This window comes from Pleurodeles waltl, chromosome 6, assembly GCF_031143425.1.
Source record: "Pleurodeles waltl isolate 20211129_DDA chromosome 6, aPleWal1.hap1.20221129, whole genome shotgun sequence".
NCBI classification, from domain to species: Eukaryota; Metazoa; Chordata; class Amphibia; order Caudata; family Salamandridae; genus Pleurodeles; species Pleurodeles waltl.
In genome coordinates, this window is record NC_090445.1 from 579,648,655 (window position 1) to 579,674,153 (window position 25,499).

Here is a 25,499-nt window from a genome sequence, read left to right on the forward strand (position 1 = left end):
TAATGGGAGGATCCTTTTCCTTCCTTCTTACCATCGTGCAGCTGTCTGATCCTACTGATCCAGGTTGGGGTGCTGCTTCTTAAAAATCTTTTCACTGGAGGCCCCCCCACGTGAGCTTTCTGTGGCAATCTGATCTTCTCCCGAGGTAGAAGTTAAAAGCGTAGTTCCACTTTCTTGTGTCCCTCCTGCAAGGAAAGAGGTGATAGTAGCCTGGGTTTTGCTTTTCCCCCTATTTTCCGGAAGGGGGATTAAGTTATCATCCGATTTTAAGTCTTTGCCTTGGCCAATTATGTTTTTCCTGGGTTGCCTGCCCACTGTTGAAATGGGCCGTCTGTTTCCCCCGGTCAAGTCCCCTTTATCCTTTCCTGACAGCAATATTTTGGCGCTGTCAGTCTTGTCTCCAGAGTTCCGAGCCATTTTTGGCGCCATCCTTATTTTAAAAAAATGGGGGAATGCTCTCACAAAGCCGGCTAGCCCTGCTATTACTACTATCGCATCGTGTATCGCGTCGTATATCACACTTTTAATAATACCCTTTGTAGACCGGGGTAGGTGCAAGAGCGTTCAGTACTCGCCTTGGTAATCAATAACATTGGGGGCATCCAGTTTTTGTTAATCTTGCGCACCATGAACTCTCTAATCTTCTATTTTTGTTATAAATCAAACACTCACAAAGATCAATAGGGTGGGCGCCCTCAGGATCTGTACAACTTGTGTTAATATTTAAAGTCTAGTAGAGTTTTTTATTTTGAAAACGTGAAGAAGAGAACAAATCTTTGCTAGCGTGTTTTCAAGAGTCTAGATCAATCATTACAGGCCCCTTTTCCCCCCTTTTTTTTTTTTTTTTTGCTTACTTGAAGTTGCTGTTCCTCCTTCTCACAGAGTCCATGGTTAAAAGTGCAGAGCAGAGCAGGAGTAGGGGGCTGCTTTTCTTTCTTGAGTTTTCTTTTCCTCTTCTCCTCTTTGTCATGAAATCAAGCATGAAAATACATGGTAGGTTTTGCGTGGGGGTAGCCTCCTGGCTACTTCTGCCTTGTCTCCCCCTGCATTAGTTCCAAAAATTAGAGGGAAGCATAGGCTTCCCCCCGCATAGCTGTCGCTGGCGCTAAGTGCATGTTTTCAAGCCAGAAGACGGAGCCAGAGCCAGAAAACGGAGCGTTCTCCAGCTCCGAGTTATGCCCATGGGGCCACCCCCGGCGCGTTCCTCCAGGCCGCCTTAGGTCGCGGCATAACTCCAGCTTTCATGGAGTGGAGAGCTTCCTTCGCTCTCCCTGCTTTCCGTGACCGCGTTCGCTGCATTCTCCGGCGCCGGCTGGCGTCTGAGATCGGGGTGGGCTTGGCCGCTGCGCCCTCTCTACGCGTCCGCCATCTTGCTCATCTCGCAAAGTTTCACTTGCAATAAAAATATTACTACACATATTTTCTCATCCATTTTTCCTGAAGTACACATCAACAAAATTCACTTTTTCTGGGGCCTCTTTCCCTTCAGTTCCCTCTTTAGTGCTCTAAAACGGTCTCTGGGTGGCCTAAGTCACCAGGAAACAGTTTGTGGGGCACCATTACTGACACAGACTCAAATGTGCACCAAGCTTTACGAATGGCCACTCACCAGGGAATCAACACTGACATGAGAACAGTTATGCAGGAGAGAATAACAGTGACTCAGAGAAACTAACACAGGTGTATCAACACTGACAGTAGCTAAATTTATGGTTCTACTGTACCATATCTGAGCACCTTCTGAACACAGAAAAAAGCGGAAGCATATAATCTATTATGTGTGGGATGAAGTAGTCCCTGACATTCATTATAAGGATAATGCAAGTCCCTGAGGAGTTCCATGACTACATAGAGGAAGAGGGCAAAAGGCTGAGTTCCTTTATAGGGGTATGTAACTCCAAGGTGACTTGCAATATCCCTATTGTGTATGACAGGGGATACTTTACTGCTTAGAACACATGGTCACACTTTTCCACAGACAACTTAAATCCTTGGTGTGTAGCTCTTTCATATGAAAGAGAGAACATGTATGCAAATATGAAGAATAAGAATAGAATCTCTAGTGCAGGTCTCACAGTTTTCGCAGCTCCAGTACTGGATTGCTGTCCCCAGCCGAGGGCCCCTGGAGCATCCGCTGCACCTATTTAGCAAGCTGCTGCTTTGTAGTGCCTGGGCCCAGCCTCTGTTCATGTTGCAATACCTATAACTCCCAAGTCTGGAACCAGTCACATGCAAGATCTCCATATGTGGTAGTACATAGAAACCTCAACTGGAAAAACTACTGTCAGCTTCTTACACTAACATTAACTTCATTCATAAAAAAACAGAAGGAGTTCAAAATCTTACAGCTCAATATCTCTATACCTCCCCAAGCTCATAGCTAGCCTCTCTCCCTAAGTCTTCCATAGGATATTATAGGAGGACATCTTCAGCATAAAGGACTGAGCTATATTTGGTGCTGAACCGCCATTTAATAACATTGTTCAGTTGATTGATACCTTGACCTCGATTGTCCCAGGCTGATTAAGAGATTTTCCTGGTGAAATTTTGATCCGCCTACATAGTGGCTATAAATGCTTTGCATGTAGTGTCGGACCTTCTGTTCCATTTCTTTACAATTCCTTATGCACTTGCCCCTACCCACTTTCACTCCCTTATACACCCATCTCTGGTGGCTTCCTCTCCACATTGCTCCTGCCCATGTCAAAGTCCCTATGCCTCCTGCCTCCCTGCATTCCATCACTTACTTGAAATCCTGTTCTGCAAGCAGGAGAGAAGAACAATGCTGATGAAAAATCTAAAGGAACCAAAGGAAAGCTGAAGGAGTCGGTGTCCATGTTCCAGGTGAATGGAGACAAGAAAGATACAAAAGGCAAAAAGAAAGGTAAGTGGGCAACCCATTCCACACTCTGTGTCTCAGTTTCCCCTTCTGTGGTCAAGTACAGGAGTTCAGCACATTCAAGAGTAGGCATAGTAATCATCATGTACAACTGTCCTTCAGCACTGCGAGTATGATTACCATGCAACCACTGTTACCAGCATGTCTACAAGTTATGAGTCGTTTCCAAGAACAGCCAGATTGACTATTACCTAAACTCTTACTTTGGCCAAGGTTGACTCCTGCAAGGTTTTTGTTTCATAAAAAGCTACCACTCAGATTACTCTACACACTCCAGGTGTTGAAGACCAGTGCTGCAAATCTGCCCACCCCTAGCTTAAAACAGTAACGCATGAAGGCACCATAATAAGACACCTCACCAGGCTCAAAGTGCAAGAATGGTGCCATTTCAGAGGTCTGTCCCAGGTCCCTCATAGCTGAAGCTCGCAATACCTTAGAGATTTGATTCACCTTATACTGTGTCATGATCTTTCAGATCAGTAGTATCTAACTCTATGAGTGCTTCCGTTTAAAATATGTGCAGGGATACTCACTTGCTTTAAGTCCAACAGTGTGTCTCAATTGATAAAAAGACAGGAAATAACTTGATTCATTCAGATGAGTACCGAAACATGGCTGTTAGAAAAGCATACACTTCATAGGATCTTTTTTTGGGTCCAGTAAAATATTGCACTTTCTCCAGGCACCTAGACATCCACGTGATTTACACCCTTAAACACATCCCAAAAACAAAGATGAAAAAGGTGCATGTAATTTTCTACCAGGCCGACTGCTGTTTCCTTCAAGGAGCCTGAAGACAGTATGGGCCAGATGTACAATTGTGCATCTTGATATTGAAGACAATGTGTGCGCCTCCATCCTCTTGAAAGAACTGGAGCACTGGATGGAGACAAATGAGCAAGTCCTATTTTGTCAAACCAGCTTCAGGACGAATTCCTCAACCATAGATAATATAGTAGCGCTCTCTTGCTTAATTAATCAGGCTGCTAGTCAGAAGCAGCTCCCCTGGTAAGCTTGTTTTGTTGACTATTCTGTTGCATTTGACTAGGTGCACAGGAATAACTTATGGAGGAAACTGCAGGGCTGAGGCATTCCACACGAATAACATCATTATACACCTCGAACTTGGTGAGGGTCAAGCTATTGCAGACATCCGTCACAAGGAAAATTCAAATGGATAACGGCCTAAAGCAAGGATGTGTTCTTGTGTCCTTACTTTTTACTTGTACACAGCAGACATGTGCTTGGCACTAAAACACGCCAACCTGATCCCACCACAAATCGGGGACATTAAGGGCACGCTATTACAATATGCAGATGGCATTGTTCTCCAAAGGGACTAAATCATACAATTATGTGAAAGAGTGGTTGTCCTCAGAGGGGAGCGCTAAACTCTATTTGAGACACCATGAAGCAAAGGTCGAACTGATAATCACCAGAGTCTGTCAACTCAACAATTTACTAGAAAGTCCTTCCACAGTCCTTAAAGGACAGGTAATAGGGGCAACTGTTCTACCCGCAAGTAATTATGGTCACTAAGCCTACCCGGGGCAACTCACTAATATAATGGAAACATTCAACCAAAAGCATATAAAAAGGGTCTTTAAGATACCTCTAGACACTCAAGGCTGCATGATCAGATTGGAGTTCGGCCTGAAGGGCTAAATGTGGGCTTAAATGGGTGCCTCCTTAATGCATTATTACAAGATCATAAAGGCACTGTCCAATATATAGAAAGCAGTTTTCCAGCAGTTTTAAGTGCCCTTGGACCAACTATCTTATAAAATCATTTGACACTTCAAATAGATCAGTCTAAGCTAACCAAGCATCTGCTGACACACACAGTTTTAAAAGCAATTTTGAAAAAACAGATAAGATCACCATCAAAGATAAGCAACACAGTTAAATTGAAGAGCACACTGGTGTTACAAGCAGTGGCAAAGATAAACACCCACATTGCTTGAGCCCCTAGCCATACCTTCGGTGCTCGTTTGGGAAAGCCTGCCTTAAGCAAATCATGGCTGCAAGTTTGATAGGCCTCCAGATCAAAGAATTACATCCCAAATGGCCCTCCCTTTCCAAGACTATTAATTGCAGGCTCTGGATATACCAGCCACGGCCTGTTCTTTAGGGCGAGGGGGCCACGCCCCTCCACCTTTTGCCCCTCATGAAGAGTGCCTGTCAGGCTGAGCAAAGGTCAGCCTGACGGACACTTCATGTTCAGCTTAGGCGGCTAGGAGCAACACATGTTCTTTAGGGCGAGGGGGCCACGCCCCTCCACCTTTTGCCCCTCATGAAGAGTGCCTGTCAGGCTGAGCAAAGGTCAGCCTGACTTACACTTCATGTTCAGCTTAGGCAGCCAGGAGCAAGACGTGCGATTTGCGCAGACTCCTGGCTGCCTGAGCTGAACTTTGCTGGGCTGAAGAGGTCACAGCTCCAATGGGCGTGACCTCCTTGGCTCAGCAAAGGTACCTCAAGGCCCTCTTCCTCGGTGATGAGGGGAAGCGTGGCCCATTGACTCCAACCTGGGCGCTTCAGGTTTAAGCCCTGAAGCACCCAGGGTGAGTGTCAATCAGTAACACCTCATCACAGAGTGGGGTGGGGTCAGCAGTCTCACTGACCTCATCCCACTCTGTGACAAAGTTGGGACTGCTGCCTTCCCTCATTGGCTGTCAGCCAGTGAGGGAAGGCAGCAGTCCCAACCCTCCTGGTGTGTGTGTGTGTTTTTGTAATGAATGTTTGGTGCGTGCGGGTATGTTTGAATGTTGAAGAGTGTTGTGAATGGATGTGCGTGCGTGTGTGTGTATGAATGAGTGTGAGTGTGCGTACCGCCCGCCCCCTCCCTCCTAAGAGTACCAGCCGCCACTGGCGTATAAAAATTTGAATCTTTTAACCATACACTATGCTGCTGCCTGGCACTGTTGCATGCCCGGCGTATTCTGTTAAAGCTGCTTTTTTTAACACACTGAATTAGAACCCGCAGTGAGACAATCTCGTCTTTACCATCACAGAGCCACCTGCCTTGGCAAAATATGTCAAATATATCAGCCTCATACATGAACTCCTTAAAGAATCTCCTAAATCCGGATAGACCCTGTCCGGAGGAGACAATTTCTACCTCAGCAAGCTACTGTCAGCATGTGGCGGACATACTTTGGACATGTGCAATTCCAGTCTACCATACCTCATGTACCGTCTATTTCTCTCTGCTTATGAGCTTCTATTGTCTCTGCTAGCATTCCGTCAGATAGACGTTTTTTTTAAGTATTTTAGCTACTACTAAGCACTTTAAATTTCTGTGTGCATGTCCATGTTTGATGCTATAATTTCAGGTCTTTATTAGAGCAGATGCACTTTATGAATATTTCAGCTATCACTGAATGATTACATTGCACGTGCATGACCATGTTTGCTTTTATAACTCTAGGTCCTTCCTAGAGGATTTAACATATCTGTTATGATATCTTTAATGTTCTGTCTAGGTACTTAAAACTCCTGTGACCATGTTTATGTTTGCTGCTCCAACTCTAGGTCCTTTTCAGAGTATTTAACCCCTTCGCTGCCAGGCCTTTTTCCCTCCTGTGCCGAGCCTTTTTTGGGCTATTTGGGGCAGTTCGCGCTTAGGCCTTCATAACTTTTTGTCCACATAAGCTATCCACTCCACATTTGCGTCCTTTTTTCCACCATCCTAGGGATTCTAGAGGTACCCAGACTTTGTGGGTTCCCCTGGAGGAGACTAAGAAATTAGCCAAAATACAGCAAAAAACATGTTTTTAAAAAACAAATGGGAAAAAAGAGATGCAGAAGAAGGCGTGTGTTTTTTTCCCTGAAAATTGCATCAACAAAGGGTTTGTGGTGCTAAAATCACCATCTTCCCAGCTTTCAGGAACAGGTAGACTTGAATCAGAAAACCACATTTTTCAACACAATTGTGGCATTTTACTGGGACATACCCCATTTTTACTGTTTTTTGTGCTTTCAGCCTTCCAGTGAGTGACAGAAATGGGTGTGAAACCAATGCTGGATCCCAGAAAGCTAAGCATTTCTGAAAAGTAGACAAAATTCTGAATTCAGCAAGGGGTAATTTCTGTATATCCTACAAGTGTTTCCTACAGAAAATAACAGCTGAAATGAAAAAATATTGAAATTGAGGTGAAACAAACAGCCATTTTTCTCCACGTTTTACTCTAACTTTTTCCTGCGATGTCATATTTCCAAAAGCAATATACCGTTACGTCTGCTAGACCCTTTTGGTTGCGGGGATCTATAGGGCTTGTAGGTTCATCAAGAGCTCTAGGTACCCAGAACCAATAAAGGAGATACACCTTGCAACGGGTTTTCATTGTATACTGGGCATACAGCAATTAATTTGGTGAAATATAAAAAGTGAGAAATAGGTATCAAGAAAACCTTTTTATTTCCAAAATGGGCACGAGATAAGGTGTTAGGAAACAGTGGTTATTTGCACATCTCTGAATTCCGGAGTGCCCATACTAGCATGTGAATTACAGGGCATTTCTCAAATAAAGGTCTTTTTTACACACTGTCTTACATTTGGAAGGAAAAAATGTACAGAAAGACAAGGGGCAATAACACTTGTTTTGCTATTCTGTGTTCCCCTAAGTCTCCCGATAAAAATGGTACCTCACTTGCGTGGGTAGGCCTAATGCTTGCGACAGGAAACACAACACGGACACATTACATTTCTACATTGAAATCTGACATGTTTTTTGCAAAGTGCCTAGCTGTAGATTTTGTCCTCTAGCTCAGCCGGCACCTAAGGAAACCTACCAAACCAAACCTGCATTTTTTAAAACAAGACACCTAGGGGAATCCAAGATGGGGTGACTCGTGGGGCTCTGACCAGGTTCTGTTACCCAGAATCCTTTGCAAACCTCAAAATTTGGCTAAAAAAACACTTTTCCATCTCATTTCGGTGACAGAAAGTTCTGGAATCTGAGAGGAGCCATTTCCATCCACCCAGCGTTCCCCCAAGTCTCCCGATAAAAATGGTGCCTCACTTGTGTGGGTAGGCCTAGCGCCCGCAACAGGAAATGTCCCAAAACACAACGTGGACACATCACATTTTCCCAAAGAAAACAGAGCTGTTTTTTGCAAAGTGTCTAGCTGTGGATTTTGGCCTCTCGCTCAGCTGGCACCTAGGGAAACCTAGCAAACCACCTTCGCATTTTAGAAAACTAGACACCTAGGGGAATCCAAGATGGGGCGACTTGTGGGGAATCCTTTGCAAACCTCAAAATTTGGCCAAAAAAACACGTTTTCCTCTCATTTTGGTGACAGAAAGTTCTGGAATCTGAGAGGAGCCACAAATTTCCTTCCACCCAGCGTTCCCCCAAGTCTTCCGATAAAAATGGTACCTCACTTGTGTGGGTAGGCCTAGTGCCTGTGACAGGAAATGCCCCAAAACACAACGTTGACACATCACATTTTCCCAAACAAAACAGAGCTGTTTTTTGCAAAGTGTCTAGCTGTGGATTTTGGCCTCTCGCTCAGCCGGCACCTAGGGAAACGTAGCAAACCTTCGCATTTGTGAAAACTAGGCACCTAGGGGAATCCAAGATGGGGTGACTTGTGGGGCGCTGACCATGTTCTGTTATGGAGAATCCTTTGCAAACCTCAACATTTGGTCAAAAAACACTTTTTCCTCTCATTTCGGTGACAGAAAGTTCTGGAATCTGAGAGGAGCCAAAAATTTCCTTCCACCCAGCATTCCCCCAAGTCTCTCGATAAACATGGTACCTCACTTTTGTGGGTAGGCCTAATGCCAGCAAAAGGAAATTTCCCAAAACACTATCTGGACACTTCAAAATTATCAAATACAAAACTACCTGTTTTTGTGGGGGGCACCTGCGTTTTTGGTCCTGGGCTCAGCAGCCATCTAGGGAAACCTACCAAACCCAGACATTTCTGAAAACTAGACACCCAAGGGAGTCCAGGGAGGTGTGACTTGCGTGGATCCCCCAATGTTTTCTTCCCCAGAATCTTCAGCGAACCTCAAATTTAGCTAAAAAATCTAATTTTTCCAACATTTCTGTGTGGGATCACCGTACCGGGACAAATTTCATACCACCCAACGTTCCCCTAAGTCTCCCGGTAAACATAATACTTCACTTGTGTAGGTGGGAGAAGTGCTTGTGACAGGAAAGAGCCAAAAACATGTCGAAATTGAGGGGGGACCAAAGCGGGTCCAAAAGGGCAGTTTGAAAAAATAAATTAGGATGACAAGTGCAGCAGACTTTTTATCAGTACAGATGAGACAATGCTGGGTGGTAGGAATTTTGTGGATTCCTGCAGATTCCTAAAGGTTCCATCACAAAAATGTGGGGAAAATGTGTGATTTCCAGCAAAGTTGGAGGTTTGAAGGGCATTGTGGGTAAGAAAATGGTGCAGGGTACATGTGAAACACACCACCCTGGAATCACCTAGATGTTTAGTTTTCAGACGTGTCTAGGTCTTGTGGATTTTTCTACATGGCAGCGTCCCAAAGTCCATAAAGTGCAGCCCTCACCATTCCAAGTGGGACGATTTTGAGAGTTAGCCAAGCTCTCATGGCCCAAATGTAAAACCAAAACCCAAAATAATCAAATGTCCTCTTGCTTGCCATTGGATAAGTGTTTAGTGTGCAGAGAAGAACTGAAAGACTATTACCCCCTTCAGTTGGGGTGGAGGCATAACCAGGTCCACACTGGTTGGTAGTCACCACCTGACTATTTTTTATTTTTTTATTCCCTGGCATCTAGAAAACATTCTGCCCCCCCCCCCGGGGTGTGGATCAGGGGTAATTGGCCCATCTGCCCACTGGTGAGCAAAACAACTTTGGCCCCATTTTATTTGGGATGGGGCTATGACCATACCCACACCCTCTTATTTTGGAAAAAAAATCTTCTCTGGTGTCTGGTGGGCTTTCTGCCCCCCCCTCCCTTGGGGGCAGATGGGCCTTCCAAAAATAGGCCAATCTGCCCCCAAAGGGGACAGATATGGCCAACAGTAATGTGCCCCCCTAAAGAAAACACACACATATACACACATCAATCTCTGGTGCCTAAGTGGTTTCTGCCCCGCCCAGGGCAGATCGGCCTAATAGAAATACGCTGATCTGCCCCCAAGGGGAGCAGAAATGGCCTAAAATCAATTTGCCCCCACAGGGGAGCGACCCTATCCTAAGGGGTCGCTCCCCTTGCTTGAAATTGGTGCAAAAATAAATCCCCGGTGCCTAGTGGTTTCTGCCCCTCTTGGGGGAAGATCAGCCGATTAAAAATAGGCCAATCTGCCCCCAAGGGGGGCAGAAATGGTCTAAATATAATTTGCTCCCCTAGGGGAGTGACCCTTGCCTAAAGGTTCACTCCCCACCTCTAAAAAAAAAAAAAAGATCCCTGGCGCATAGAGGATTCTGCTCCCCCCTGGGGGCAGATGGGCCTATTAGCAATAGGCCGATCTGCCCCCAGGGGGGCAGAAATGGCCTAAAAAACTTTCCCCTCCCCATCCCAGGGAGCAACCATGCCTAAGGGGTCGCTCCCCTTGCGTGAATTCGCCTTAAAAAAAAACTCCCTGGTGTCTAGTGGTTTCTGCCCCCCTTGGGGGAAGATCGGCCGATTAAAAATAGGCCGATCTGCCCCCAACGCGGGCAGCAATGGCCTAAATATAATTTGCTCCCTAGGGGAGCGATCCTTGCCTAAGGGGTCGAGCCCCACCTCTAAAAAACACAACAAAATGATCCCAGGCGCCTAGACATTTCTGCCCCCTGTGGGGGCAGATCGGCCAAATAACAATACGCCGATCTGCCCCCGGGGGGCAGAAATGCCCTAAAATAAATTCCCCCCCCCCCCCCCGGGGAGCAACTCTTGCCTAAGGGGTTGCTCCCCTTGCATGAATTCACCTTAAAAAAAAAAACTCCCTGGTGCCTAGTGGTTTCTGCCCCCTATGGGGACAGATTGGCCTCATAACAATAGGCCGATCTGCGCCCAAGAGGGGGAGAAATGGCCTAAATATAATTTGCCCCCCAGGGGAGTGACCCTTGCCTAAGGGGTCGCTCCCCACCTCTAAAAAACAAAATAACAAAAAATTATCCCTGGCACCTAGAGGTTTCTACCTCCCTTGGGGGCAGATCGGCCTAATAACAATAGTCACTCCCCTTATGCCAATTTCTGTAGTTAAATAAATCTCTGGTGTCTAGTGGGCATTTCAGAAGCCAAATTCTGAGCTTCCAGCGCGATGGGGAGGTGATGAAGTCAGTGTGCGATTGCGTGCTGATGTCATCAGACATCACTGGTGGGAGGCTTGTGGCAGGGGTGGAACGGGAAGGTCTCCCTGCCTTGGAAGGGTAGGAGGAAAGCCCACGGAGGGAGCACTAGCACTCCCTCCGACCTCATGTCCAAGGACACAATGGTTACGTCCTCGGCACAGGAGCACTGTGCTGGTGGACGTAACCATTACATTCCTGGCACAGAAGGGGTTAACACGTGTTTACAACAGTTTAAATGATCTGTCTAATGCACTTGTTTTTGTATATTTTACTCATTGCAAAGATTTTTTTCCTTTTTTCTGTATTTTCTAAAGATTTTAATTAATCACACAATAAATAATCACTCATAGTTACATAGCATTTTTGCAGTCATAAATGGCCCAAGTCTACAAATCAGTTTCCAACTGCAAAAATGTTTTGTTTTTAAATTTGCAAAAGCACAAATTGCGATTTTGTAATGTTACCGAATTCCAATTTGTGTTACCGAATCAGTATTTGAACGGGGTGTGTTTATGGCATCCCTTCTAAATACTGAATCAGTATGGTATGTATTACTGCTTTGTAACTGAATTCCAGTTGCAAAACAGTTATACTTTCCTATTCGCAAAGGTGAAGGGTCCCCGTGGCACTCATTTACCTTTAAGAATGTTAAAAAAATATTTTTTAAGAGCAAGCAACTGCCTGCTCTCAAAAAATAAAACTTAAATGTTTCATTTTCTGTTTTTTAAACACATCCCGTTTTCCTTCAAGGAAAACAAGATGCATTTAACAAGATTGCTCTTTTAAAAAAGCAGTCACAGACATTGTGGTCTTCTGACCCCAGCGGGTCACTATCCCTGTGATAGCACCAATTCCTAATAGGTCGCAAAGTGCAAGCTATCTCATTAATATTCATGAGGTAGGCCAACTTGCAACCCAAGAATCGCTAATATAAAATAAAAAGTTTTATGCATTAGAAATTGTTATTTCCTAATTGCGATTCGGGAAGAATCAGCAGAATTAAGTTCAACTTTACTCGCCAATCATGGGCATTGTCAATGAATGGTGCCCTTGTGCAGTGGAAGTCTGTGGAAAAGGGCAGAAATTGGGGGTGAAGGGGTGGGAAGCATGCAGATAGGAGAGACTGAGGCCCATATTTATACTTTTTTAGCGCCGCATTTGCGTCGTTTTTTGACGCAAAATCGGCACAAATGTACAAAATACAATGGTACATTGCGCCGATTTTGCGTCAAAAAACTACGCAAATGCGGCGCTAAAAAAGTATAAATATGTAGTCGAGTGTGCAAGATTACCCGGACACACATTTGATGAGGTAAATGCGGTTTAAAGCTGCACTGCCCAGTTATAAGTGCATTCATACCGGGCATTTTAGCCAGAAATGCTTAATTTTCCTATTTATTGCATACTCACTGAGTTATTAATTTACTCCAGTGAATTTCAGTGGAGGTCTACCTCGTGTCCTTGATAATTGTACGTTTACTCTAGAGTCTCACTAACTCTGCAGGAAAGTGATCTAGCGCTGCCAACCTTTCACATGCTATTTTGAAGGAAACAATGCGGCAAAAGGTGGCTTTATGATCAGCAGCTGAGAAATTTTATTGAACCATGTGGAATGATAGACAAAGACAGGAAAGTCAACTTGGCAGTGTCTTATAAAATGTATGTCCTGTCACCCAAAGACCAGGGAAATTAGGTAGACAGTGCATCAAGCAGACAGACAGTCCTAGTCATCACATCATTATTATTGTAAAATCTTGTATAGCATTCAGCTACCTAACGGGGTGTCCTGGTGCTGTGGCAACAGGTAGTGGCTAGCAGAAAAAGACAAGATTAGAATAACCACGTCTTCAGGTTCCTACGAAAGATGGTCAATGCAGTGCAACTTCTCAAAAACTCGGGTAGGGTATTCCACAACTTGGAGCCCAAGTATGAGAAGGAACGGCCTCCCATGCAGGCCAGTTTGATTCAGGGAACTGAGCAGAGGGACCGCTTGGTTTAACGTGGTCAGGGCGTGCGCTGGTACGGTACCATCAGCCCATGTACGTACCATAGGCCCGTTCCTGATTTAGCTTTATGTATGTAACATAATGCTTTGAACTGGATCCATTTTTCCATTGCGAGTCAGTGAAGGTCGCAAAGGAGTCACGAGACAGCGGCGTGTTAGTTAGCACTAGGTTTGCGATTTTATGGGATCCCAAGCAGCCAGCAATGGAATACTAACAATTGTGTACTTAAAAGGAGAACACAAGCCTGAAAAAATGAGTCCACTAAATTCCATTAATACTTCCATACATTTTATATTACTGGATATTATTTTTTTTTTTAAATTGGATGTCAAGGGTTCTTTTGTGTGTGAGGGTGTATGAGACAGTGCAAATGGGGAACAGAGGGGGTGGGGCTTATCAACGACGAAGTAGGATAAAAAATAGACTTCTTCCAGTAACACAACAACTGGCCTCTGTGTCTAAAATGTGTCCTATGATGGAGCAATCACATCTAGGACAGTGCATGAGCAACATGCCCAAAGTGACTTCTACCTCGGAATTCTATCACCCTCACATCCTGCTGAGAGGCAGGACCATTTACAGGAAGAACCACTGCCTCAATTCATTCATTACAAGAGGACCCACTTTAGTTATCAGCCCATGGCCAGCCTGAGTGAGTCATAGAGCCTCACCGGAGCCTCTTGAGTAGCAGAGGCTCACTCCCAAGCAGCCCCATAGCCTTTACTTGTTGGGCAACCTCAGGGGCCCTAATGCCTTATTGTTAGATATTTATGGCTAGAATGGGTACTGTAGCCAAGGTGGCATAACACTCTGAATTTGAATGGTTAACTTTTTGTGTCAAATTCCAGCCTTTTAGACTTGCCTGTTATGTTTTCTTTCTGTTTCTTGCACTGTGTGGTCCTTCAGGGATCTATGCTATTTAATATGTTCTCAACTCTTGTGTTTAGATGTGTTTGTTTTGTATAGGATGCCTTTGTATTAAACTCAATAATAACTAGACACTCAGGGGGTCATTACGACCCCGGCAGGCGGCGGAACACTGGCGGTGTTCTGCCTGCGTATTATGAGCGTGGCGCATTCACCTCAGTCATACCGCTGGTCCCGCCAGTATACCGCCAGGCTTCAGCCGGGCAAGCAGCGCTACCTTGGTAGATTATGAGCTCCCAACCGCCAGCCTGTCCATGGCGGTAAACAATGCCATGGCAAGGCTGGCGGTAAGGGGGACTCGGGGTGCCCCTGGGGGCCCCTGCACTGCCCATGCACTTGGCATGGGCAGTGCAGGGGCCCCCAGGCACAGCCCCATCGTGCATTTCACTGCCCGAATTACGGGCAGTTAAATGTGCGACGGGTGCTGTTGCACCCGCTGCACATCAACATAATCGAGCTGGCTTCAATGTTGACATGACTTTTCCGCTGGCCCAGAAGAAAAGTCATAGTAGGGGGCCAAGAATACCACCAGCATTGGCAGTATGTTGGCTCCCGCGGCTTCAGCGGTCTTTTCAAAAGCGCTGAAGTCGTAATAAGGGCATTAGAGATTAAGGGGGTCATTCTGACCCTGGCGGTAATTGCCGCCATGGCGGAGGTCGGCGGTAGCACCGCCAACAGGCTGGCGGTGCACCGCTGGGCATTCTGACCGCGGCGGTTCAGCCGCGGCCAGAAACGGAAAGTCGGCGGTGTACCGCCGACTTCCCGCTGCCCTTGAGAATCCTCCATGGCGGCGGAGCGCGCTCCGCCGCCATGGGGATTCTGACACCCCCTACCGCCATCCTGTTCCTGGCGGGTCTCCCGCCAGGAACAGGATGGCGGTAGGGGGTGTCGCGGGGCCCCTGGGGGCCCCTGCAGTGCCCATGCCAATGGCATGGGCACTGCAGGGACCCCCGTAAGAGGGCCCCACGAAGAATTTCAGTGTCTGCTTTGCAGACACTGAAATTCGCGACGGGTGCAACTGCACCCGTCGCACCTTCCCACTCCGCCGGCTCCATTCTGAGCCGGCGTCCTCGTGGGAAGGGTGTTTCCCGCTGGGCTGGCGGGCGGACTTTCGGCGGTCGCCCGCCAGCCCAGTGGGAAAGCCAGAATGACCGCCGTGGTCTTTCGGCGGGAACCGCTTGGCGGGCGGCGACCGCCGTCCGCCGCATTCAGAATCACCCCCTAAGCCCTTAATAAATGCCTATAACATTTCATAACGCAGTTGGCAATTCATGATTGTATAAAATGTTGACAGCTTGTTGGGATTTATAGTCTGTAGCAAATAATAGGCATTAATTATCTTTAATCATGCCATGGCAGGGGGTGTGAAGTCCTCATATTGGAGTGGTGTAAGACATTTGAGGTGAAGGGGCAGAACGCGCTACAGAACTGTAAAGGCTGTGGTCGTGTAATCACAGCTGAGGGTTTGTAGGGGTGCCACTAGGATAAGGGTCAGGGGATGAAAGGACTGGAGAGCTGCAGGGGTTAACAAACAGCAGCTAACAGCAACAAAGCTGCAAGTGACTTTTATGCACTTCTTCAGCATTCTTCAGTATTATTACATCTTGAGATACAGAGGCTGCTTTCCTACTACTGTAGGAAACCATTGGAGCATGGCCCTGTCCAAATTGTACAGGGTACTCAGCAATCTGCAGAAGAAACACATCGGCATATGGTGCCCAAGAACACGGGGCAGAGAGCCAGACCTCAATGGCAACTGGCAACTGGCCAATGCCTCTCGAATGATGAGCTACCCTGCTGCCAACTCTGTCCCTCTCTCTCAACAAGGTCCTCTGGAGGCACACGACATAGTACTGAACACAGAAGTTTCAAAACTCACACTCCCTCTGACCATCAGGCTTGGGAGTCTTGCCTTCGATCCAGCATCTCCCACTGGAAACTGTACATCCCAACTAGCAGATTCCCCATTGTTCTTGCCTTCGCTCAGTACTCACCAGACACCACCAGACTCCTCCTAAATTTTGCAAAGGAGCTAGCCCCATGAATTTAACCGGACGGTAAAAATTGGTAAAATCAAACTGCTCCTCGTTCAAACAGAAAATCATCTAAGCCTAGCTTGAACCAACACACCAGCACATTCCTGCTTTAAAGCAGTTCAATGCCATTATTTCTCTCAAGGACAGCAATCAACAAGGTTTCATCATCAGTTCAGTGACAGCCACAGCAGATACCCTAAACCAACCAGCCAGCACACATTCTCTTCATACTGTTATAGGAGAGCTTAACAGAACATCACAGCAACCTATATTTATTCTTCTTGTCTCCAAGAGTGATTCTATCTATGGTAGTTAGAAGATGAATGAGGCACCGTACGTAGCATTTAAATGCTGTGGAATGGACCCTGTACAGAGACAGAGCCATACAGAATTAACGGTAGTGGAACAAGATCAGCTCACAAGCTCATTGGATAGTTCTGATTTTCTTATCGACCTGGGCGATATTATTCTAAATTCTTCAAAACACTTTCCAACAGCCAATGAGCGCGAAAGAGATACAACTATAACCAAATCACACTCCAACTCGTCCAGCTCCACCCCTTCTGTATACCCACTGCTGTCAGCAATGTGTGCAATAAGAGCAACCATTACAAAAATGGCTACCCTGAAGGCTCAATCTATTCTCTTTGTATAACATGTCACTACATTAAAAACTCATTGGATTATGTTGAACAACTCCAGTAAAGTTTTAACAAACATCGATGGAAAAATTATGGACCTGATTACAACCTTGGCGGAGGGGTTTACTCCGTCCCAAATATGACGGATATCCTGCCCGCCGTAATACAAGTTCCATTATATCCTATGGAACTTGTAACACGGCGGAGGGGATATCCGTCACATTTAGGACGGAGTAATCCCCTCCGCCAAGGTCGTAATCAGCCCTTATGTAATTACAGAAAAAACTTCTAACTTGTCAGGCATCAGCGACAAGTTCATTCAATAAAAAATCTGTATAAACTCAAAAGCAGAGGTCCTTGCAAACTCCCAAACTTTTTTCTACTTTGACCAGCTCTAACAAACTTTGAGCCTAGTAGCACGACTTCTGCAAGTGGTGCTGAACCAAATGAATCTACTCTAAATAGCATCATTCGTAGCAAAGACCAAGGCCAGCTTGAGCCTGTTAAGAGCCACCTTTGAGGCTCGGAAAACCACTGCCTGGGCATTATGCCATGCTGTGAGTCAAGAGGGCTATAGAATATCCTCATCTGTCAGAACGATTTACAGTTGATAAAATTCATCCCTGATCTCAGCTCCGTAGTCTCTTCAGATCTTTTGTCGGTGCAGTTCCATCCTGATTAAAATCTTGGTGCAGAATGAACTCGGACAACTTGGTCCTAGGAACAGATAGTAAAATTAAAAATCTAGGCTATAAGAGAGGTGTTATCGGAACGGCAAATCTCAATTTTTAAAATTGAAAAAACAAAATACCCTCCCATGTTATTTCTTTCTAAACCCATACCTCATCAGCCTGTCCCTGGGTGCTCTCCGTTTGCTGATATCGGCATTAGGGAACAGCATTCCTTATACCTCGTCATTGTTGGACACTGAGGTCCACTATCAGTGTTTCCAGTTATGTTCTTGAAACATTCCGGCATTACTCGTCAACTCAATAGCTTCCAAAACGATTTGATTTCTTTCTTAATTAGTCACACCACAGTATGCCTGCAGGAATCTTAGGAAACCGTAAGCTTTAACCTGCCTAATTTTACCTCCTTTGTGAATAAGGCATCAAAAACATGGTGTGGCCGCCCATCAGGTGGCTTAATTACATTAGTGAATAACAACTTTGACCTTTTTGAGAACATAATCCAAACAACCTTGAGTCAAATCTTAGCTGTTATAATCAAGAGTCTCTCAAGGAAACAACGTCTCATTATCAATGTTCATGTAGATCCTTCCTTGACCAGGGAACTGAAGTGTCATAGTAAGTGTCCGTGCATTACAAAACAGAGACTTTAATGAACATTTATTAAACCTACTTCCTGCCCCGACATAGACGAGGATGAATGTGATGGAGACTTGAACACCCGGCTCCGATCTTCAATGGAGGTGGTTAAAGGCAAACAAACAAATGTAAACTCTTAAGAATGTTTCCATTAGAAACCGGTTTCTGCTGCATTAATGGCTTCTTCCTTAAGGGTCAACTGGGCATTAGAACTTTTTCTACTGGCAAAGGAGTGTCTACCATTGACTTTATTCTAATTCACTATTCAAAAAATTCTCATCTGCTGAAATTACAGGATCATGACAAGAAGGGAAAGCGACCATAATCCCCAGTTGATTACCATGTTCTTATTTTTACTTTCTCTTAAGACCTGCCCTTTCCTGGCAAATGAGTTAACAGCAGTCAATAATAACAAAATAATGTGGAGCACTAAAATGACAGAGAAACCCAAGTCACTGGAAAAAAATCCAAAGCTGATTCTTGAACTTGGAATATGTAATAAATTGTATCCAGAATGTCAAGGGTGGATAGCATCCTGAGTAGCTATAATGAGACTGTTTTTGACCATCTATCGTCCTTGAACCACCAGCAGTGGACCAGGATCCCCAGCAGGTGCGGCTCCTCCATTGGAGTGGAGGATCGTCACCCCAAAGCCCCACAGATGAAAAATAAAAGGGTACTTTATTACCCTTTTATTTTTTATCATCCCGTCCTGAACGAGTTTCAGGGCATGGCGGGGTGGGGCCTGCGGGGTGGCAGCTGGGAGTAGTGGTGGGCAGAGGGCTGCCTGTGCACTGGTTATAGTGTGCATGTCTCTTTGGCCGGCCATCTTGCAATGGCCAGTCTGACATGCTCACTTTTAAGCTCTCAACCCAGCCATCTTAAGACAGCTGGGTTGAGAGCAAGTGCAGGCCTCCATTGTGTTGGGGAGCGCCGAGAGAGGCCTCTCTCTCCAATCAGGGCGCTGCTCTCATGCTTGTTTAAAGGGAGTTCGCTTTGGCCCGCACTTCAGTCAAGGCAGAAGACGTCCGGCGCGAGGATGACGTGCTGTGCTGTCCCGATAAGCTAAGTGTGTCTTAATTTGTTTTTCTTTTTGCGTGCCATCCAACCATTTGACCCCACTCCGCCCGTGGATGCCAGCCACCAGTGATCCCCAGAAATTTCAGTTCCCACCAATTAAAACGAGGAATTTGTCTACTGAAAAGGCACTACAGGACATCCTTGAGACATTTTCTCAGCTATCCGACACCCTGAACACACAAAGACCATCAAGCACATCAAACTACTATATAGAAGTTCTGTTAAGAGAATCAAAATTAACGAACTTCGCAAAAGATGGGCCTGGCTTCAGAAAGCAATCACTACAAAAAATGCAAAACAATCTTGACTGTTAGTGAAAACAGACTCCATAACATACAGACCTGCAACTGAATATTATATCCCCTTCGAAACATGAGAAAAAAAACATTTAAAGCCAAATTTCACCCCCTCTAATAAGCTTCTCATTCATCCAAAACAATATGCATATTACTGAGCATGAAATAGCAACATTAATAAAGCATTCCGGGCCCTCTGGTGCCCCAGGCCCGTGATGGGATCCCAGTTGCTGTACTGAAACACCCTCAACTATGGAGCCGGATACTGAAGCTCGTCTCTGACTGTGTCGTGTTCCTGCTTCCTGGCAAGGGTCCATTATTCAACCTCTGCACACAAAAGATCCTAAAAGCGAACCTGCCAACTTCCACTTGATTGCCTTTCTTGACGCTGAAGGCAAACTATTTGCTAAACATCTATTGTCACTTTTAATGGATTGGTCAACTGAAAGCAACCTTTTGTAAATATTCCAAGCAGGCGTTTGATCTGAATGCACCACAAAAGACTACATTAGGCAACTGGTTTTCTCATCAAGAAGGCATACACGATGGAAGATCTCTATACGTCTGCTATGTAGACTATTCTGTAGGCTGTGGTGTAAACTTATGGCCCTGGACATTAACACCTCATTGTTACATCTTATTATGGCACGCCACACTGACACCTGAATGTGAGTTAAACTCTCAAGCAAATCAGTCTCTCCCCATATCAGAATCGACAACGGTCTCTGTAAGGAAACGCCTTCATGGTTACCCCCTGACTTTTTGCCTTTTGTTGATGCCAGTTAGGATTGAAAGTGTGCTGGGATCCTGCTAACCAGGTGCCAGCACCAGTGTTCTTTCCCTAAACTGTACTTTTGTTCCCACAATTGGCACAGCCCTGGCACACAGATAAGTCCCTTGTAAATGGTACCCATGGTACCAAGGGCCCTGTGGCCAGGGAAGGTCTCTAAGGGCTGCAGCATGTATTATGGCACCCTGGGGACCTCTCACTCAGCACATGCACACTGACTCACAGCTTGTGTGTGCTGGTGGGGAGAAAATGACTAAGTCGACATGGCACTCCCCTCAGGGTGCCATGCCCACCTCTCACCGCCTGTGGCATAGGTAAGTCACCCCTCTAGCAGGCCTTACACCCCTAAGGCAGGGTGCACTATACCACAGGTGAGGGCACAGTTGCATGAGCACTATGCCCCTACAGTGTCTAAGCAAAACCTTAGACATTTTAAGTGCAGGGTAGCCATAAAGAGTATATGGTCTGGGAGTCTGTCAATTTCGAACTCCACAGTTCCATAATGGCTACACTATAATCTGGGAAGTTTGGTATCAAACATCTCAGCACAATAAATGCACACTGATGCCAGTGTGGGATTTATTGTAAAATACACCCAGAGGACATCTTAGAGATGCCCCCTGAATACCAGCCCGACTCTTAGTCTGACCAGTTTCTGCCAGCCTGCCACAACCCAACGAGTTTCTGGCCACATGAGGTGAGTGTCTTTGTCACTCTCTGGCCAGGAACAAAGCCTGTACTGGGTGGAGGTGCTTCTCACCTTCCCCTGCAGGAACTGTAACACCTGGTGTTGAGCCTCAAGGGCTCATGCCTTTTTTTACAGCACCCCAGGGCATCCCAGCTAGTGGAGATGCCCACTCCTCCGGCCACTGCCCCCACTTTTGGTGGCAAGGCTGGAGGAGATAAGGAGAAAAACAAGGAGTCACCTACCAGTCAGGACAGCCCCTAAGGTGCCCTGAGCTGAGGTGACCCCTGCCTTTAGAAATACTCCATCTTGAGTTTGGAGGATTTCCCCAATAGGAATAGGGATGTGCCCCTCTCCCCTCTGGGAGGAGGCACAAAGAGGGTGTAGCCACCCTCAAGGACAGTAGCCATTTGCTACTGCCCCCCTGACCTAAACACACTCCGAAATTTGGTATTTAGGGGTGACCCTGAACCCAGGAAATCAGATTCCTGCAACCTGAAGAAAGAAGAAGGACTGCTGACCTGAAAGCCCCGCAGAGACGACGGAGACAACAACTGACTTGGCCCCAGCCCTACCGGCCTGTCTCCAGACTCAAAGAACCTGCACAGCGACGCAACCGACAGGTACCAGCGACCTCTGAGGACTCAGAGGACTGCCCTGAACCTAAAGGACCAAGAAACTCCCCAGAACAGCGGCACTCTTCAAAACAAGAAACAACTTTGCAACAAAGAAGCAACTTTTAAAGAACTCTCTCTTTCCGCCGGAAGCTTGAGACTTCACACTCTGCACCCGACGCCCCCGGCTCGAGTTAAGGAGAACCAACATCGCAGAGAGGACTCCCAGGTGACTACAACGACGTGGACACCCTGAGTCAACCTCCCTACACCCCCACAGCGACGCCTGCAGAGAGGATCCAGAGGCTCCCCCTGACCGCGACCGCCTGTTAACAAAGGAACCCAACACCAGGACTAAGCACTGCACCCGCAGCCCCCAGGAACGAGAGGAACCACCTACCAATGCAGGAGTGACCAGCAGATGGCCCTCATCCTAGCCCAGGCTGGCCCGAGAAGCCCCCCCTGTGCCCTGCCTGCACGCCTAAGTGACCCCCAGGTGCTTTCAATATCAAACCTGATGCCTACTTTGCCTACTGCACCCGGCCGCCCCTGTGCCGCTGGGTGTGTGTTTTGTGGGTGTTGTGTGTGTGTCCCCCAGTGCTCTACAAAACCCCTATGGTCTGCTCCCCGAGGATGCAGGTTCTTGCCTGTAAGTAGAGTAGGACCGGAGCACCCCTGTTCTTCATAGGGGCCTATGGGTTTTGGGCCCTCCTTTGACCTCTGCACCTGACCAGCCCTGTGTTGCTGGTGCTGTGGCTTTGGGGTTGACTTGAACCCCCAACGATGGGCTGCCTATGCCCAGGAGACTGACTGTGTAAGTGCTTTACTAACCTGAGAAACCTAACCAAACTTACCTCCCCCAGGAACTATTGATTTTTACACTGTGTCCACTTTTAAAATAGCTTATTGCCATTTTAACCTAAACTGAGTGTACTACTGTTTTAAATCAAAGTTCTATACTTACCTGTGTGAAGTACCTTGCATTTTATGTACTTACCTCAAATCTTGAATCTTGTGGTTCTAAAATACATTAAGAAAATATATCTTTCTAGATAAAAAATATTGGCCTGGAGTTAAGTCTTTGAGTGTGTGTTCCTCATTTATTGCCTGTGTGTGTACAACAAATGCTTAACACTACCCTCTGATAAGCCTACTGCTCGACCACAATACCACAAAATGGAACATTAATATTATCTAATTTTGCCACTATCAACCTCTGAGGGGAACACTTGGACTCTGTGCACACTATCTCTCACTTTGAGATAGTATATACAGAGCCAACTTCCTACATTGGTGGATCAGCGGTGGGGTCTAAGACTTTGCATTTGCTGGACTTCTCAGCCAATACCTGATCACACAACTAAATTCCAGAAATTGTCATTAGAAATTGATTTTTGCAATTCAACTATTTTTCTAAATTTTTAAAAGTCCTGCTAGAGCCTTGTGTAAGTCCCTTTTAGCATTTCTTTCAGAGTTTAAAAGTTTGTAAACGTTTGGATTTAAGTTCTAGAAGTAGGTTTTAGATTCTTAAAAAGTTATCCCAACTTTTAGAGTGATAATGTTGAATCCAGATGAAATGGTGGTGGAACTCAACCTCACCCCTTACCTGCATCTTGGGATGTCAGAGTTAAGGTCTCTCTGTAAACTAAAAAAGATAAAAACTGGGTCCAACCCTACCAAAGTAAAGCTCCAGGAGCTTTTGGCAGAGTTCACAAGGGACCACCCTTCTGAGGATACTCCTTCAGATGGGGAAGTTAGTGACCAGGAGGAAGAACTTCCCCCTCCTGTCCTAACCCGGGAGAACAGGGTTCACAAAACCCTGACTCCACAAATAATAGTCAGAGAACCTGGTCCTTCCACAGGGGAGACCAGCAACTCTGTAAGCATTGAGTACAGCCTCAATGAAGAGGACCTCCTGTTAACCACGATGGCCAAAAGATTGGCTTTGGAGAAGCAGCTCCTAGCCATAGAAACGGAAAGACAAGAGATGGGTTTACCTCTCATCAATGGTGGCAGCAACATAAATAGGTTCAGAGAGAATACTGACATCCTAAAAATCCCCAAAGGGATTGTAACTAAATATGAAGATGGTGATGCCATCACCAAGTGGTTCACAGCTTTTGAGAGGGCTTGTGCAACCAGAAAAGTAAGCAGATCTCACTGTGGTGCTCTCCTTTGGGAAATATTCACTGGAAAGTGTAGGGATATATTCCTCACACTCTCTGGTAAAGATGCAGAATCTTATGACCTCATGAAGGCTACCCTGATTGAGGGCTTTGGATTCTCAACTGAGGAGTACAGGATTAGGTTCAGGAGGGCTAAAAAATCCTCGAGCCAGACCTGGATTGATTTTGTTGACTTCTCAGTCAAAACACTAGATGGTTGGATAACTGGCAGTGGTGTAAGTGATTATGATGGGCTGTATAACTTGTTTATGAAGGACCATCTGTTAAGTAATTGCTTCAATGATAAACTGCATCAACATCTGGTAGACCTAGGTCCAATTTCTCCCCAAGAATTGGGAAAGAAGGCAGACCACTGGGTCAAGACTAGGGTGACCAAGACTTCCACAGGGGTGACCAAAAGAAAGGGGACACAAAGCCTCCCCAGGGGAAGAGTGGTGAGACATCCAAGGGCAAAAGTAAAGAGTCTTCTTGGCGCCCCAAAAACCTGCTCAGGAGGGTGGGCCCCGAGCGTCTTCACAGTCCACAAATAGGGATAAGGGTAAAAACTTTGATCCCAAGAAGGCCTGGTGTCAAAACTGTAGTCAGCATGGACACCAAACTGGAGACAAGGCCTGTCCAAAGAAAAGTCCCACAACAAATACTACTCCAGTTAGTACTGGATTAGCCAGTTTCCAGGTGGGATCAACAGTGTGCCCAGAGCAAATGAGGGTTCACACTGAAGCTATATTAGTCTCTGAGGTAGGGTGGATTTAGCCACATTTGCTGCCTGGCTGCATTACATTCAAAGGCAGCAGCTCTTAATCAATGGGACTAGAGCAGAAGCCCTGAGGGATACAGGTGCAAGTGTTACAATGGTGAAAGACAAACTGGTTTCCCCAGGACAGTACCTGGCTGGACAGACATATCGAGTCACTAATGGTGATAATCATACTAAAGTCCATCCCATAGCAATGGTAACTTTAGAATGAGGATGGTTGACTAGCCTGAAACAGGTGGTAGTCTCCTCTGCAATTCCAGTAGAATGTCTGCTAGGGAATGATCTGGAGTCCTCAGCATTGGCTGAGGTAGAGCTTGCTAGCGCGCCTGGTCCTTAGTAAGTAAACTTACAAGGGGACGCGTATAGGCCGATGAACCTTTTGGATCACATGGAGTATTCTAGCCATGTAGTGACCAATCAATACATCATCAATGTTCTACTATGAAGAAACATTAATTAACTGTTAATTTCATCAACCATCCATGAATGACCACAACTCAATAAAGCGTTTGACAATTTTTATTTCCCTATTAATTACAATTCTAATGCATTTGATTAACTCAAACTTTATTTAATCAGCCCAGAATTAGTTTATTAGCGACCACCAATAACACACTCTAATCAGAACTTAAGAAAACATGTGATCAAAAGCCTTAGTGTAAGCCAACAAAGATGAATACCACAGCATCAATAGCAGAGTTCAGCAATCAGCTTGTCAATTATTTGTCACTGTCAATGTCACCCCTAGGGTACCTACCTAACCCAGATTAGCATCAGCATGTGGGATTTCATGTGAAAACAATTTAGAACATGAATATAGAAAAACATCTAGTTAGGAGGAAAATTGTAAAACAGCACAGTTGGTACCTAGAAGAAAAGGCACAAAGTTAATCAGTCACATTGTCATAGCTACCTAACCATGGAATGGATCAGCAACAAAGTCAGTCTTTGTCTTCAGGTCATCATTAGATCAGTAATGCATCAGGCTCTC

At 45.8% G+C, this 25,499-nt stretch overlaps 1 protein-coding gene across 3 annotated transcripts in view; it reads left to right on the forward strand.

The window, feature by feature from the left end:
• The window catches only part of TULP1 (TUB like protein 1), a 594,937-nt gene that overhangs the window by 379,660 nt on the left and 189,778 nt on the right, over positions 1-25,499 (forward strand). For all 3 annotated transcript variants that reach the window (XM_069238767.1, XM_069238766.1, XM_069238768.1), the window contains one exon: positions 2,771-2,884. In XM_069238767.1, the coding sequence (XP_069094868.1) occupies positions 2,771-2,884 (114 nt within the window). The remainder of the gene's footprint in view (positions 1-2,770; positions 2,885-25,499) is intronic.